This window comes from Colletotrichum phormii (genome assembly GCF_030913505.1).
Source record: "Colletotrichum phormii strain CBS 102054 chromosome Unknown BDP81scaffold_1, whole genome shotgun sequence".
Classification (NCBI taxonomy): domain Eukaryota; kingdom Fungi; phylum Ascomycota; class Sordariomycetes; order Glomerellales; family Glomerellaceae; genus Colletotrichum; species Colletotrichum phormii.
The window spans coordinates 4615791-4632293 of NW_026851443.1; the positions used below are offsets into that span (position 1 = coordinate 4615791).

The 16503-nt window shown below is 54.3% G+C and overlaps 6 protein-coding genes across 6 annotated transcripts; 4 read left to right on the forward strand and 2 right to left on the reverse strand.

Annotated features, from left to right (window-relative positions):
* Positions 1–3825: 3825 nt before the first annotated feature.
* On the forward strand, positions 3826–4143 carry BDP81DRAFT_389251 (uncharacterized protein; the record flags this gene model as incomplete). Its single annotated transcript, XM_060587238.1, has 1 exon — positions 3826–4143. One exon carries the CDS (start codon positions 3826–3828, stop codon positions 4141–4143), a length of 318 nt encoding a protein of 105 aa, XP_060452525.1.
* Positions 4144–4850: 707 nt separating this feature from the next.
* On the reverse strand, positions 4851–5365 carry BDP81DRAFT_21978 (uncharacterized protein). Its single transcript, XM_060582781.1, has one exon. The coding sequence runs from the start codon at positions 5266–5268 to the stop codon at positions 4930–4932; it is 339 nt and encodes a 112-aa protein (XP_060452526.1). The 5' UTR covers positions 5269–5365; the 3' UTR covers positions 4851–4929.
* A 434-nt stretch (positions 5366–5799) lies between these two features.
* Positions 5800–7148, forward strand: BDP81DRAFT_307193 (lipoyl synthase; the record flags this gene model as incomplete). The annotated part of the gene is made up of 2 exons (XM_060583344.1): positions 5800–6760; positions 6853–7148. 2 exons carry the CDS (start codon positions 5800–5802, stop codon positions 7146–7148), a joined length of 1257 nt encoding a protein of 418 aa, XP_060452527.1.
* A 2827-nt stretch (positions 7149–9975) lies between these two features.
* Positions 9976–12706, forward strand: BDP81DRAFT_444986 (glucan 1,3-beta-glucosidase; the record flags this gene model as incomplete). Its single annotated transcript, XM_060591893.1, has 7 exons — positions 9976–10247; positions 10323–10455; positions 10578–10871; positions 10939–11012; positions 11052–11960; positions 12013–12238; positions 12293–12706. 7 exons carry the CDS (start codon positions 9976–9978, stop codon positions 12704–12706), a joined length of 2322 nt encoding a protein of 773 aa, XP_060452528.1.
* A 406-nt stretch (positions 12707–13112) lies between these two features.
* Positions 13113–14700, reverse strand: BDP81DRAFT_467725 (putative RNA methyltransferase). Its single transcript, XM_060594467.1, has 3 exons — positions 14608–14700; positions 14449–14558; positions 13113–14392 (listed from the first exon to the last, which is right to left on the reverse strand). Exons 1-3 carry the CDS (start codon positions 14629–14631, stop codon positions 13531–13533), a joined length of 996 nt encoding a protein of 331 aa, XP_060452529.1. The 5' UTR covers positions 14632–14700; the 3' UTR covers positions 13113–13530.
* Positions 14701–14741: 41 nt separating this feature from the next.
* BDP81DRAFT_22028 (thioredoxin) lies at positions 14742–16002 on the forward strand. Its single transcript, XM_060582790.1, has 3 exons — positions 14742–15039; positions 15102–15520; positions 15584–16002. Exons 1-3 carry the CDS (start codon positions 14964–14966, stop codon positions 15737–15739), a joined length of 651 nt encoding a protein of 216 aa, XP_060452530.1. The 5' UTR covers positions 14742–14963; the 3' UTR covers positions 15740–16002.
* The last annotated feature ends 501 nt before the right edge of the window (positions 16003–16503 follow it).

The following is a 16503-nucleotide window of genomic DNA, read 5'->3' on the forward strand; positions in this document are numbered from 1 at the left end:
TCTCAGTTTAGCCCACCGGTGGAGGCTGCGCGCTTACCGCGAGTTTTCAGCCTTGATACGCAGGATTCACAGCAGAGAATCCTCTGTGTCTGTACTCAAGTCTTAGAAGGTAGCGTAGGTATTTGAGGAAGAGTCTTCTCGCTGGTCGCTGTGATGGTAGCCGCGGGTCTCCGCAGGCCTTGTGAGCGGCCTAGACGATTCAGCCCAGGAAGACTTTGACCAAACGGTTTGCTCGCAGACCCTCAACGCGTAGTATATAAGCGCCCGGAAGCCCCTCTCAATGGCTGCACAAAGTCGAGTTTCACGTTGTGGCAGCGAAGCACCGAGAAGCAACGTGTACGGGGTAGCGGCCGGTTGTTGTGCGTCTGAATGAGCAGTATCCGCAGACACTGGTGACGGGTTGGTGGCACGAAAGAGGAGTCACGATGGCCCTGTTGCGACGAGGGCCTGTTGCGACGAGGGCCTGTTGCGACGAGGGCCTGTTGAAGTCCTTGCAGCTTGTGCCTTAAGTTGCGACGGATAGGGGCGATGGTCCGATGGGGAGGAAAACGCGACGAAGGTCGAGGTTCTAATTAGTGCGAGAGATGCGCGAAGTGGGAGGACAGCTCGGGCCGTCCAGAGTCAAGACTCCCATGTCAAGCAACGTGAGGACCTAGGCAATGCTCATGGTCCATTATTCATGGCCAGCCGCTGGTCTCTGGCGAAAAGGGAGTCTCCCGCTTGAGCAGTTCACAGCAATGCTGGCCCACCGAAATCGATGATCTCCGACGTGATCTCCAGAAGTTCAGGTTGGTCCATGTTGGTGGACATGACGGTGGGGGAGGATTTCGGGTTTCATCCGAGGATTTGCGGTTGCAGCTGCAGCCCCCAAGTTTGATTGTCGTCGAAGTGCGAGTTTGGACAGAGAGACAAAGATGGGACCGAGACACATGAGACGATTGTGCCCGGGTTGTGTTGCTGCTGGTTACCATCGACGGTCGGGTCAAACTTCACGATGGAAGGGTTGCCGGCTGCGAGCTACGAGCTGCGAGATGGAATTCAAATCGACCTTTCTCCCCGGACGAAGAGTATCCGTGGGCTGTAGCGGCGCAGGTCAGTGAAATTGAGAAAGAGGAATCGAGACTAGAAGTGGCTTCTCCGCAAGTGATCTGAACGGGGAATAGGGATGAAAGGATGATGACATTTCCCGGGCGATGAGCAACTGCGAGTGGTTGCGACTGCACAGACCGTCGGACGAACGTTCTGGGAAGGACGGAGAGAATCCTAAAATTTGACACTCGAGTTTTGGGAAGGAACCCGGGGGGGCAACCAGGGTGAGTCCTTGCTGACTGCCCCGACAGGAAGTGACTTCCTCAGTGACTTTCCTCAGTGGCTTCCCACTTGCTCAGTTCCTTCCATCTTCCAAAATGCCGCACTGACGGCAAACTCTTCTTTCTTTCCCGTCCCCCATTAACTCTTCTCTCCCTGAGTCTCCACCCATGAACCAACCAACTGGCTGCAGGCACTCAGGCACCCCCGGCTTTTCAGAGCGCACGAGACACACTGAGCTGACCATCCAGGGCTTAGCGTCAGGAACCATTTTCTCTTCGAAATGCAGGAACGAGCTGGCCAGCCGCGAGACGAGCAGAGAAGCCTTAAGTCTCACCAGCTAGGCCCCGCTGCTACCGCGACACAGACCAATCATCAGGTGTTGGTGGTTCGGGGAAATTGTGCAATTCAATCTTTTATGAAAAGCCCACTCACACTCACATTGTCGCTGGATCGGGTATGGACAATTCGCGCTCTTCTTTCCTCGCGTGCCACCCATTTCACCCAATTCGCGGCATTAGGTGTGACAATTGGGAGGGGATCCAAATGACAAGGTGTAAATTATGCCATTCTACTCTTCAATAATGCTGCCGCTATTTCGCCCCGATACAGAGCATTGTACGAACAAATCCGCCTACTAAGCCCGTTTGCGGCTGGCGACAATGCCTTTCTCTTCCTCCCCTCTGTCAACCCCGGCTCGACTTTGTCTTGGACAATAAGAATAAGCAAGCCGAGTGATGGACCGTTGGACTTGTCTCGCCCGGTACAAGGTAGTGTTTCCGTCTTAGCTCGGCCGAACGACTTCTCAGGAGTCGGACCATCTGGAATCAAGAGGAAGAATAAGAAGCAGACAAGAATGGCGCTATTCATGGCGCCGCTTGTCATCGCCCCGCGACGGATGTTGCTTATTCTGGGTTTCTGCTTCTATTGCTGGCTCTTGAGACTTGCGGATCGTGCTCAGCCCGCGTCAGGATCACACAATACTTCTAAGAAAAGCGCTGTCACTGCGTCAGGGCAAACAACGAACGGCTTCCAATCGACGCCCTGCCGATCCGTCGTTGCTGGCGTGATGAATAGCTGGCGGTTGGTTGTTTGCACAATTATCCATTTGACTTTGCACTTCGGCCATTCACAAAGCGCACCGAGGCCAGGCGCAAGGTAACGTGGTCGACTGCCAGCGAACGCAATGCTGTGCTTTTACGCCTTAATTTCCCGCGAAGATCCAGACCCCTGCCTGCATACGGGTGGTCGCGTGTACAAATCATTATTGTTTAATCTTGGCGGGCAGAAATGTCTACAGTACTTGGAGCCTCCTGGAGGAAGGTGGGCTTGAAGCATGGCCAACAGGGTTGAACAGAGAAACCTTGGACACGGGTACCTTGCAGCTACATTTGCGATACCTCACCGGCCGAGTGATGATGGCCTCCGTTGCAATGATTTGGTTGGTTTTTGCAGACTCTCAGTGGCAGACCCGGTCCGACTTGCGACTCGCACCACAGCAAGCATCTCATCTCCTTTTCCCTCCTGTGTCACTGTCCCGTCCCAGCTGTACCTGCCGTACCTACCTTACCGTCTCTTCTCACTCCTTCCCCGGGATACATCGGGGCTTTCCTTTCCATTTGGGACGGAAAAGAACAAGCAGAACAGGACAGGGAAGGTAGGGCCGAGCACCTCCACCTCTTGCCCTCTTACAGGTTTACGGACCACAGCTAACGTCCTCTCCTTCCTCTACCTCTTTCGTGGGCCGGGCTTGGCTTTCATTTTGGGTGTGAGCGCCTTCCCTGTCGGCGCCTGCATCGTCGTCGCCCCTGCCAGTCACCTCACAGTCACGGGGATGAGGCCCTGAGGGTCGTCGTCTCCCAGACTCCCAGGTTGCCAAGCCCCCGGGTAGAGAGAGGTATACCTCGTCGTCGCTCATTTTCACCCGACGCTTGCATCCGTAACCCTCGCCTGATCCGCCCTCCCCCGTCGCTTGTCTCCCCACATCCAAAACCCACGTCTTTTCCCACTTCTCGTCAGTCTGGGTCCTCTCTCCAGCATCCTCTTATTCAAACCACTCCCCCCCCGACCCATAACCCACAGACTTCGTTGGCAAAGTCTCCTGCTGCTTCACCCTTCTTTCGCTTCACGCACAGTCGTTGAAACAAACATCACCAAACCTGAACTACTCGAAGTATTCGGACTAACACTCATTCCTATTTACATCCGCGGACAGACGCCATCTTGTCGCAAACCAACAACAAGCGCTCCCCGCCAAAACCACTCACTGCCCTGGCTTAGACACAACAGCAAACACGCCAATACATATAAACATCTGGCCGTTCCATCTCATACTGAGAACTTAGTCAAGCAGTACGACTTGCACCACGATCTTTGAAAGACCAAACACCAAGCATACGCTTCATAGTGTTGAACAGATTACTTCCGACGCACATACATCACATTCGATTCAGCCCTAACTTATCAGGCTTCGGCAGTTGACCAGTACAACTACAAACAACACCACTTACAGACACGATGAAGGTCACCACGATTCTCGCTGCTTTCTTACCCGTCTTGGCACTGGCCCAGACCTCGAGCGGCGACACGACGACGGTTACTTCCACCGCTACCCAGACCAAGACCATCACTCTCGAGCGCGCGCATACCACCACCATGACCTACGGCACCGGCAACAGCACTGCGACGTTCAAGCCTACCGGCTCCGTCGTCGCTTCTGCCACTGCCGCGGCTACCGCTGCAACCACCTCAAAAGCCAACGCCGGCGCCGCTCTCAACGCTGGTAACCTGGCTTTCGCTTGTGTCGCTGGTATGGTCGCTGCTGTTTTGTTGTAAAGCGGCATCGCTGGATGCGCTAGATGGAGGTGTGGGATTTCAAGGAAATGGAAGATGGACTAGGAGTTGCGATGTGGTTGGAAGGATGTTGCCAACTGCGTCTTACTGCCACCCCGAACTCTTCGATGCGACATCTCTTCAGCCTTTTCTTTTGTCATCGCCCCCAACCCTGGTTCGGCGCACTATCGCTACCGATGTGAGCGCTGCCTATTCTTACGACCTTTACGACCTTGAGAATCGGGACACTACCTGAGTTGACGGCACACTATATCCTGTTCCTCTTCGACACCAACCATATGCGACGCTTGCATCGCCATCCTGCAGGAAAGGAACCGACACGCTAGTCAACTGGGGCTACTTGACAGCGATCAACATTTTTCACTCTCACTTCAAACGACATCACCTGTCCGCCGCCTTTCCTTATGGGTGGTGGACGGCTTGTCACCTCATGTTTTAATGTTTCGATTCTTCCCCAGCAGCACAAGGGTCGCATGGAATGCGAAGTCGATCTGCCCTTCATGCACGTCATTGGCCTTGATCACCCTGGGCCATCTCCAACATTACCGCCAGTCTGGTGTTCTAGACTGACGAGGCGTGTTGGGGGTGTGACTGAGTCATTCCTCGCTTGATAATTCTCAGGCTGGGGTTGACTTGAGTCCCTGGCCAGGCACTGATGTTGCTGCAGGTGTGCTTGCTGGCTGGAAATGATATTTATGAGATCTTTCGCAACGTCATTCTCGAGGGAGGATCCAAGACGGAAATGATCAAGATGGATGATTTAGGGATTTACCGGAGTTCTCGTGATGCAACAAAAGTTTCACTCTTCTTCGAGTTGTTGATACCCCTATTGCTGTATGGTTGCCGACCGGGGTTGGACATTTCAAGCAGCACTTCTGAGGTTGCCCTTTTCCAAGGGTCAACTTTGGCTTTCGCTTGCTTGAGTTGCCTGACATTACCCGCTCGGTAGGAGGACGCGATGGATTGATTTGCTTTGATATTTTTCGGACTGACGACGTTTTTGATTGAATGATGGCTTAGTCCGAGACGAATATGCCTTGCGAGGGGGGCTTGGAGGCCATTGAAAGGAGTTTTAAGGACTTGTGGAGAGGCATTTACTGGTAGCATAGTTGAACGAATTCATTGACATGAGCTTATGGCTCTGTTCCATCAAACCCTTGCATTCATACGACACAGAAAGTGACCAGGGACGAAAGAGTTCGGTTCGTAATCCCTCATAGCATTGGCAATCCTCATCTCTTGATTATAAAGAACCGGGAAGCGAGTAAGAAAACGACCCCTCGGCCCTTGAAAATCGAAACCGTTGGGACGGAAAGCCCCGGCACGCCGACATTTCGATAAGACTTCTTAATAAGCATTGCCGCTGTCAGACGGGTAGCCAGTTTTGATTGGTCGAGCTTCAATCACGGCCCCCCCGATATGCCGATTCAATCCGGGAACCGGGGGGTAGGTAGCCAGCTGCAGGACCTAATTTCTAGTGGTCATATTTTCTTGGGACCTGTTTTTTTGCCCCATCACAGCTGTCGACCGCATCAACCTCTCAACCAAGCTTCTCGCCAACAACATCGTCGGCTGCTGCAATCACACGGGCAACTTCGAGGGGGAACCAAACGAAACACCAAACGACAATTGATCACAATGCCATCGCCCATAGCACCTCTTGCCCGCGTGCAGGCTCCTCTGCGGAGGGCTCTTGCCTCGTCGGCTCGCTCCCGAGCCTTCGCCACCGTCCCTCCCACCTTCGGCACAACATCCGAAGCCGCATCGCAGCCCCCGAAAGCCCGCCGACCAACATACTTCAAGGACAAGAGCCTCGCGTCGCTGGACGACTTCATCGCGAGCAAGGGCGACCCCGCGGCTCTCTCCGATGCGGAGGCCTACGAGATCCGCACCGTCGAGGTCACGGGCCCGACGGGCAAGAAGAAGACCATCACCCGTCTCCCGGAGTGGCTCAAGACGCCCATTCCCGCTGGTAACGAGAACTTCAAGTCCATCAAGAAGGATCTGCGCGGTCTGGGATTGCACACGGTGTGCGAGGAGGCCAAGTGCCCCAACATCTCCGAGTGCTGGGGCGGTTCCTCCAAGAGCGCGGCGACGGCGACAATCATGCTCATGGGCGACACGTGTACGCGCGGATGCCGATTCTGCAGCGTCAAGACCAACCGCGCGCCGGCGCCGTTGGACCCTCATGAGCCAGAGCACACTGCCGAGGCGCTGGCGAGGTGGGGCTTGGGATACGTTGTTCTGACGTCCGTCGACCGCGATGACCTGGCGGATGGCGGCGCGCGGCATTTCGCCGAGACGATTAGCAAGATCAAGGCCAAGAAGCCGAGTCTGCTCGTCGAGGCGCTGACGGGCGATTTCATGGGCGATCTGGACATGGTGAAGATTGTGGCGGAGAGCGGGCTGGATGTGTATGCGCACAACGTCGAGACGGTGGAGGCGCTGACGCCGTATGTGCGTGATCGGAGGGCTACCTTTGCGCAGAGTATAAAGGTGCTTGCGAGGGTCAAGGAGGTGAAGCCTGACATGATTACCAAGACGAGTTTGATGCTTGGGTTGGGTGAGCAGGAGGAGGAGCTTATGGATGCTTTGAGGCGTGAGTTTTTCCCTACTACCCATGAGTTCACTCGGGAAACTGCGTGATTTGGAACCAAGGCCGGAAAATCGCTAACATTCGGGGAACTACAGAACTTCGCAAAGCCAACGTCGATGTCGTCACTTTCGGCCAGTATATGCGCCCGACGAAGCGCCACCTCAAGGTCGAGAAATACGTCACCCCCGACGAGTTCGAGATGTGGAAGCAGCGTGCGCTGGATATGGGATTCCTGTACTGTGCCAGCGGCCCCCTGGTGCGAAGCAGTTATAAGGCCGGCGAGGCGTTTATCGAGAACGTGCTGCGCAAGAGGGCGGGCGAGAAGGCTGGCATGGCGAGCGAGAGGCTTGGCCAGACCGTTGCCCTGGAGGAGGGTTTCAAGACGTTGTAGATTCTTCTCCACGAGGGCTCGTGACGGTTTGGGGATGTACGATTTGGGAGGACGGTGATGATATAGACCAGGGGATGAGATGGATAATAGTCCAAGGGGGTTTAGATGGCATGGTTGGCGTTTATTTTTTGGGCTGGACGACGGGGACTTCATTCATCATGGGCATCGCCATCTTTTCCCCCGGGCGGTATACTTTTCGATATACAATCTAGGTGCATATTAGACCTAGGAGAACAAACGAGTGCCAGGTGGTCTTCAACAATGGCCACTGAGAGCTATGAAATCACTTCATGGTCTCACGTTACTCCATACGTGCCTTGTCCAAGGGGCCCAGCGATCCAACCAACGCACGATGGACCAGTAGCTCAGTATGGCTCGCATGATCTTGTTTCACCCCCCTTCCCTCTCTTCCAATCCGAATGGGCGGTTCTCGGCGTTTTTGAATTACGATCATAACTCGGCCGGTGAATCGCCGGAATCCCCGGCTGTAAGACACGGAAACGAGTTGTTTCCGTTGTGGCTGTACCTGTCAATCGCATACCAATCAAGGAACCCTCTGTCTGGGCCAAGATCAGATTCAGTAGTCAGGAATCGAAAAAGTCCAGAGTTGTCGGATTTCCGCATCTTCAGCTGGTAGAAGGGAGAAGAAGGAGGGGGGTTTAAGGGAAAACTCCAATTTCCCGGCGTTCCTGATGCGTGTTCCGTGTTCACAAACTTACGAGACAGGGCTGTTATCTATGCATCAAACCGGGTTTAGTATGGGAATGGAGAGACACCTCAGCCTAACGGTCGAGTGTTCAACGAGGGCTCTTCCATTTGTGTTTCTCTTGGTGTTCACATTACCCCCCCTTCAGATAGCTGACGGGATGCTGAAGTATGAGCGTCTGGGAATGATGGCATACGCGGCTCATATCTGCTTGATCTTGGCTTTTCCAGCTGAACACAATACGGGCGAGCTGTTGGCTTGGGGGTTTTTTTTATAGCGATGCTACCCTCATGCGTCGATGGACGGTCAAGGACCAACTGCATCAGTGGTCAAGGGAGGTATCCGTAAGGCGGAGAGAAAGCTCGCCTGGACCACCCCCGGCCGACATCAATGCACCAACCCGTCACTTTTCTTCTAGCCGGAGAAAGCTTGGTTCTGTTTCCTGTCAGCGTTCCCGAGAAGTTTCCTTTTCCATTCATCCTCGACGCCGTCCAAGAGTTGCGATTATCGAAAGTTGAAACAAACGAGACCATAAACGTCCTTGGTCAAGAATTAGCATCAACATACATTGCGTTAGAGCAACGCGCCAACTCTTAATGTGGGTACACCCCAACGGCCAACGTCCAGTCTCCCCTCGTTCCCACGCGAGGAGTGGAATTCCCCTCCGTACATCGGCTCCCTTCAGACCAAGACAAGCCTTTTTATGGTCCTTTCTCACCGCGAAATGCCCATCCCCTTAGGCTCTCATGCTTCTCTCACTCACTCACTCATCCACACGACATCATCCACAGATCATCAGCACCAAAGCCTGCATATGCATCCTGCAATAATGATGCGCGTTCACGGTCCGGGGAGGCGTCCCTCATTTCCCCCCTCATTCATCATTTCCCGCCCCGACCTATCCCACGCTGGTCTAGCACACCCTTCCAGTGCACTCCACTTCCCCCCGTCGTGGGTTGCCGGTGAGGTATCCGTAGGCTGGATTTACACTAAAATACCGGTAATTGAGAAGCTTGCTTTCTTTGTAGACGTCTCGCGTACCTGAACGGCGTGGACAGCCAGCCACGAGACGCCAGCGAAGGCCTAGCGGATGACTGCCTCATCAGCGCGTTGGTTCGTGAGGTAAATATTGGAAGCTTTGCGTATTTTTGATTGAATCTTGTAAAGGATGAGATGCAGCAGATCCCCTGGTTGTTGCAGAGGCAAGCAATGTTTCCGAGCCGGCATGATTACCTTCTCACCCGATGGCGGTCATTGCTTCCTGCATGACATCGCATCTATTCGTACGGGGTACGGTGATGTTCTACCACAGTAGGGAATTGAATTGAGTAAGACGCGCGCGGGGAATGAGTGAGGGAGTGAAGCAGGACCAAAAGCTACGGGAAGCTAAGCAAATGAGACACTTCCTCTTATTTTCTGCCCACGTTCATCCCCCCCAGTCTATCCCTTTTTAGAACCTTTTGTGATAATTTCTTGGTCTATCAGTAAGAAGAACGGCAAAACGTCCCGCAAAAGCGTGGTTCTTGGTACCTGAGAGGCTGAGTAGCGTTGAACCCGTCGTTCCACGGCTCCCACGTCTTGGTCGACCTCGTCTCCTCCACTTCAGCCCAACTCTAATAAAGTATCCCGGGCTTGTCGTCCCTTTCACCCCTTGTCGCTCCGTCAACTTTGTTTCCTTCCCTTACGCCTATCCGTACTCATCTTCCACTTACTCGGGTTGTCCGGGCCTGAGAGCTGAGTAGTAATAATCTACCCGATCTCAAGGTTCGTCCCACCGCTGGGGGTCCCTGAATGTCTATAGCTTTGGTCCATTGCCTTTATTTTTGATTCTGCTGAGAATCGTGCCACTCCTTATTTCTATTACTTGATTGACTTTCCTGCTCGCGCCTCTCTTTTTCAATTATCTTACTCTCTCTCAGCTTGCTGGTTTATTGTCCAGAAGGAGGAGTGACCACGTTCATTACACAATCGCTACTACGAGTCCCGAACTCATCCACTCATTGAAAACTCATCGGCGTCTCTCGCTCCCACCTGGTTCTTCACCACACACTCATTACAACTTCTCGTAATCATATTATTCTCACCTGACTCGACAAAACCTTCAAGCACCAAACCGTCAAAATGCGCGTCACAGCCGCCTTCTGGCTCGCGGCCGCGACCCTCGCGAAAGCGGCGTACTGGATGGAAGACATTGCCCACCAGGGCATCTCCCCCTACCACCCGGACCCGAACTACAAGGTCTTCCGCAACGTGAAGGGCTTTGGCGCAAAGGGCGACGGCGTGACGGACGATACCGCGGCGATCAACCTCGCCATCAGCTCTGGTGAGCGGTGCGCGCCTGGCAAGTGCAAGGGTGAGACGACGTCGCCTGCTACCGTCTACTTCCCTCCCGGGTGAGTCTTTGGAATTGCAATCAACTGAATAAGAAAGTAGTGAGAAGGAATGAATTAGCTGACGAGAAGGTGTAGAACGTACATCATTTCTGGCTCTATTATTGACTACTTTTACACGCAAATCATTGGTGATCCGACCGATCGCCCGGTGATTAAGGCCGCGGCCGACTTCCCCACCAACACCACCCTCGGCCTCGACGGAAACCCGGTATGTTAATGATATCTCTCAATTCTTCCATAATTCACAGTTTGGAATTGAATGATTGTTATCAATCGAGTCAATCGCTTCAATTGTTGTGGTGGTGGACCGAAGACTAACACAACCTACAGTACGGCGCGAATGGCCTCAGCTGGGGTGCCACCAACATCTTCTTCAGACAAGTCCGCCACCTCATTTTCGACACCACAGGTATACCTGCCTCTGCTGCTGCTTTTGGAATTCATTGGCCCTCATCGCAGGCTACTGCCATTACCAACTGCGTGTTCCGCCTCGCTAAGGGCGCGGAGAGCAAGCATGTCGGCATCTTCATTGAGGAGGGCTCCGGCGGCCTTCTCAACGATCTTGACTTCTACGGAGGTCAATACGGCGTCAATCTTGGCAACCAGCAATATACTGCCCGAGCCGTAAAATCAGCCTTTTCCTGGATGTAATGAAGTGTAGAATGGTTGCTGACTGGTTGTGTGTGAATAGCTTCGCTTATGGAACGCTCAGGTCGCCATCAATCAGCTTTGGGACTGGGGCTGGACCTACAAGAACATCTATGTGTAGAACTGCGGAATCGGTATCCGCGTGCAAGATAATAGCACCTCTTCCATCACTCTTTTGGACTCGGAGTTCGTCAACACCCAGACCGCGATTCGCACCAGCCGCGAGCCCGGCGTCACCGTCCCCGTCACGGCCGGCACCTTGGTGATGGAGAACGTTGCCTTCTCCAAGGTCCAGACCATTCTCCTGGGCCCCAAGAACAACACGATCGTCGCAGGAACGTCCAGCGCCACTATCTCTCAGGGCTTCGCCATGGGTCACATCTACACCCCCTCCGGTCCCACAGACTACACCGGTTCCGATGCTGGTTACTTCCCCGTCTACCCAGCCCTCCTCGGACCCCCCGCCAACGGCACGACAAAGTATTACGAGCGCTCCAAGCCGCACTACGAGAACGTGCCCTCAAGCCTTGTCATCTCAGCCCGTTCGTTCGGTGCCCGAGGTGACGGTGTGACGGACGATACTGTGGCCCTGAACAACCTGTTCAACTACGTCGCCTCGAACCCTGCTGCAGGCCTCCTCGCCTTCGTCGACGCGGGCACCTACTACGTCTCCGACACCGTCTTCGTCCCTCCCGGAGCCCGCATCGTCGGCGAGGCCCTCGCATCCATCATCATGGGCGACGGTGAGAAGTTCCAGGACATCGAGAAGCCTCACCCCGTTGTCAAGGTCGCTATCCCGGGCCAGTGCGGAACGATTGAGTGGTATGACATGATTGTGTCCACGCGCGGATCCGCACCGGGTGCCAAGGTGATCGAGTATAACCTCAACACCGTCGGTGAGCCTTCTGGTATGTGGGATGTGCATATTCGTGTTGGAGGATTCGCTGGGACGCAGCAGCAGCTCAAGGAGTGCCCTACCACGCCTAATGCTACTGTCACCGCGGATACCATTGACAAGAACTGCATTGCGGGGTGGATGAGTATGCACATCACCAAGTCGGCTTCGTGAGTTACCCCTGATTCTTCTTCTGTGAATAGCATACTGACAATCGTAAAGTGGACTTCTGCAGGAGAACTGCTGGATCTGGACCGCCGATCACGACCTCGAGGATCCCGACTACAAGCAGGTCACCATCTACAACGGCCGTGGCTTGCTGATCGAGTCGACCGCCGGCAAGATCTGGCTGTCTGCCTCCGGCGTCGAGCACCACACCCTCTACCAGTACATGCTCTTCAAGACCAGAGACGTGTACATGGGCCAGATCCAGTCCGAGACCCCTTACGTACGTAATCCCTCGTGAACTCAACTCTTAAACTTGACTGACTCTCTGCGATAGTACCAACCCAACCCACCAGCCACGATCCCCTTCCCCCGCGCAAAGGGCTACCACGACCCAGACTTCGAGACAGAATGCAAGGACGCCGACCCCAACGGCCCACCATGCAAGATGGCGTGGGGCCTCCGCGTCATCGGCTGCCAGAACGTCGTCGCGTTCGGCGCGGGACACTACTCCTTCTTCAACAACTACAGCACGGCGTGCTGCCAGATTGACGCTGGAGCGAGGTGCCAGCAGCGCATTGTGGATTTGCGCGATGCGCCTGGTAACTGTACCGCGACGGACAACTTGGATATCTACAACCTGCAGATTGTGGGCACGACGGCCATGGTTACGCGTTATGGAAAGGATGTCGCGTTTTACAAGGATAATATCGCTGGGTTCACGGCTGGTATTGCCTTGTATCAGCATTGAGATGTTTACTTCTTGGCTGTATAAGTAATGTTATTCTTAGTTCTTTTTTGTGATCACCATACTGAGGTACTTACCTCTGTTCCGTTGGTATTCATGCCCATGATTCATCCGTAAATGAGCGATGAGACTGGAGTTTTGATATCAGAAATACCAGCTCAGCATGGGGTTTCATTCACTTCTCGAACGAATGAGCCATCCTTCATTCTTCCAGCCAATCGTGAGTAACCCTGATCGGCTCTCATTGACGTCTGGAAGTAACCACACCCCTAGCACTGCAACTTTAGCCGCCCCCAAGAAGACAGCAGTCAAGAGACAGTGCGAGATCTGCCGATGTGACCCTTGTGGTTGACTCGGAATTCGCACTGGATGAACTGCTCGCCCCTTTGCAGTAGTTAAGAATGCAGTGAAGATTGGGAAAATGGATAAGTAGAGACGACCGCCGCTCCTTTTCCTGTGACTGCAACAGGTGATGACATGGAAGAGTCTTTTAGTGAAGAGCACCGGCCATTGATTGCTTTGGTCAGTTTCTGGACGATCACTGGCATGCTTTATGCAGCACCGAAACAACCAATTCTACAACTCCCTGTGAACTCAGATGTGATCCTGCCTGATGGATGCTCCTTCATCTATTTGGCGTATTCAATGATGGCGTATCGCAGAACTGTCCTTAAAATAGACAGTACCTCCATAATCCTTCAACGGCCTGCACTATGCGATGTGATTAACGGAAGAGTTGGTCCATGGAATCAAACTTTCATTATGGGTATCATGTCTCCGTCAAGATGCCGGTCCAACACAGCGCCCCTGAACATCGCAGAGCAGCATCAAACCTCATACCACAACCTCCTCATGCTCGTCAACGCTACCCAAAGAGCCTCGTCCGTCCTGATGTTACGGCTGCCCTGACCAGGCAAGATGTTGACCCAGTGGTCAAACAGCTCCTTGGCCTTTGAAGGACCCATATCCATACCCTCGAGCTCCTTGTCGTTCAACGCCGCATATTCAATACCTCTGGGTCCACCAAACGCAATGAGAAGATGCTTGAACTCCAGGGGCTCTGCACTAGGGAAGGCCTCAGAGAGTGTCCGTCCACGCTCCGAGGTACCGATGCTGACGTCGTAACCGCCCTCGTACTTGCACTCCGTGAACAGCGCCGTCAATGAGTTGGCGCGTCGGACCTGGTATCCCCAGTAGAAGCCGCCCTCCTCCCTCGGCGCCGACGGATCGCACGCCTCGGCCTTTTGCGACCTCTGGTCCGGGTGGTACAACGTCACGCGGGTGTTGGGAGGCACCTCATCCTCGATGAGGACCTGGTCCTTGAGGCCGATATCGATCATGGTGCCTCGGGGTGTTCCCTTGCCGGCGACGCCTTCGCGGTAGGGGAGCCATTCGGCCGGGTTGGGGTGGTGCGGCATCTCGAGGGATGGAAGCTGACTGGCGAGGCGCAGGTTCGGGTGGAGGGGGAAGAGCATCTTGCGCATGAAGGGCGGGACCTCGAGGTAGCCGAGGAGGTGCTCGAGGAAGTGGGAGGGGTCGATGTCGCCGGTGTAGGCCTTTGTGTCGACGCTCTTGGGGCGGGATTCGGTCGGGCTGTCGTCGAAGATTACGATCTCGTCGACGGAGAAGACGGCGAGGGCGCGGGCGATGCGGCCAGCTACGGAGTTGCGGCGCTCGGCTGTGAGGGCACTGAAGAAGAGTCAATGTCTATACTACAAGTCATTGAATGGCATTCGTCAACATACTCTGCGAGAACACTGCTGGGAATGGCAATGGAGATTGTCCACTTGCGGCCGCTACCGCCTTCTGACGGGAACGAAGCGTCGACATAGCTGTCGTCGTCAGTCTTTCTCCTCTACAACAGGTTAGTCAATGTCTGCAGACGTTCGTAATGGCAGCAGTACCTTTGCTCTTTGATCGTAGGCCATTTTGAAGGGAATTGGAGCGCAGGTACTTGTAGTAACTCTGGAAATGCCGTCTTGGAAAAGAATTCGGCACAATGTTAGCGGCGTCCCAAAAAAGTTTCTAGAAGATGGTCCCGCTATCGAGAATCCTGGGGTAAATCCGGCAGAACTGCGGAGTCGAGCCTGCCCGCCTTCCTATTCGGGTACCCGCCACCTTTCCGCTGGGACCAGGCCGCGAGCTATCCGTCAGCTACGCCGCGGTGTCTCCCAGACGGTCATTCCATCTTCTTTCACTTCGCAACACTTGCGCCAAGCTAAAGATCTTCCTCGTTGTTTTGTACCAAGTCATTGAAGCCATGAGTCTTATCAACATTCAGTCTGCCGGTCAATGGCAAGGCATCCTGAGTAGCAACAATGTCGTAATCGCAGACTGTAAGTGCACCTAGCAGCCGTCCCCCGCGCATCCGAGAGATCGCTGACAAACATGACGATAGTCTACGCCGACTGGTGCGGCCCTTGCAAGCAGATCGCACCGCACGTCGAACGCCTCGCGAAAGAACACTCCAAGCCGAACAAGGTCGCCTTCTGCAAGATCAATGTCGACAACCAGTCCACCATCGCCCGCACCCACGGCGTCAGCGCCATGCCCACCTTCATCATCTTCCACGGCGGCCAGGCGATCGAGACCATCAAGGGCGCGAACCCGCCCGCCCTCACACAAGCCATCCAGAATGCGTTGAAGCTTCCCGATAAGGGCGGTCGCTCTGCGGCCTCGTTCAAGACTCCCGGCCGGACGCTCGGCGGGGATAAGCCCGCACGCGCGAGCCTCCAGAGGCCGTTTGCGTGGCACTACCGCGGGATTCTCAGCAACATCATTACATTTATTGGGCTGTATCTGGTTTCGCTCTTCGCGGTAGGTTGGTTCACGGTTGATCCGAAGGGGAGCAAGAAAAACCGCCTGCTGACGGACTGGTAGATCGATCCCCACAAGGCGGCCGAGATGTCGCAATTTAACCGCGTGAACCCGCCCCCACCGACGGCCAAATCCACAAAGAGCGCTGGCCCAGGCGCGAGACAGCCGCCGAGGGGTCCTGCCTTCAAGACTCTCGCTGACCTAGGCGGCGATGAGTAGTCTGATATTTCCGGTTGCATTTGGCGTATGGCGTTAGCATGGGCAGTTGGGGAAGCATTCGCTTCGAAATGCAAGGAGCATGTTGAATGCGTCAATCCAAATCTTTTCTATACACCCAGCTGAACTTTGCCGCTGTTTTCTTTTTATGGCCAAACACCTTGGACCAGGGGCCGGAATAGCCTGTGCGATATCTACACCAACCCGACCACTCCGTTCCTAGCTTTAAGCGGTTCTATTGGTCTCCATTGCGTGCCTTTGGAAGTCAGCCTCGGCGTGGTTTACTCTCATTGGTTACCCGGGTATCATTCGTTGGCGAGGTAGCTGTGGTCGAGCATTCCAAAAAGGACATTTGAAATGGTATGAACACCGTAGGCAACCATTAAAGCCCTGCTTCCAGCCGTTTGTACCCCTCCCTTTTGTTGATACCTTCGTCTTTGCAGCGCCGTGCACGCCGGTTACAGAGATCATGCATATCCCAAGCCCCGGTACGTGTTCCATGCTTAAGCCTTGGAGACGTTGGAGCGTATGAGCTTTGAAGCGCTAGGCCGCGTACTCATGCGGGCAGCAGTAGCAACTGGCGCGCCCAACACACGGGAACTGTCCACCAAATGGACCGTAAATAGAGCCTCCGACTTCTGGCTTGTCTGCACCTTAGTAATCTGGGCATTGCCCCTTAGCAGATTGAACTTCCCCGCTCTAAATCGGAGCCCAACCACATCACCACCCTCGTCCCTTAATGGTCGACGATGAACTAAATTCTTCCC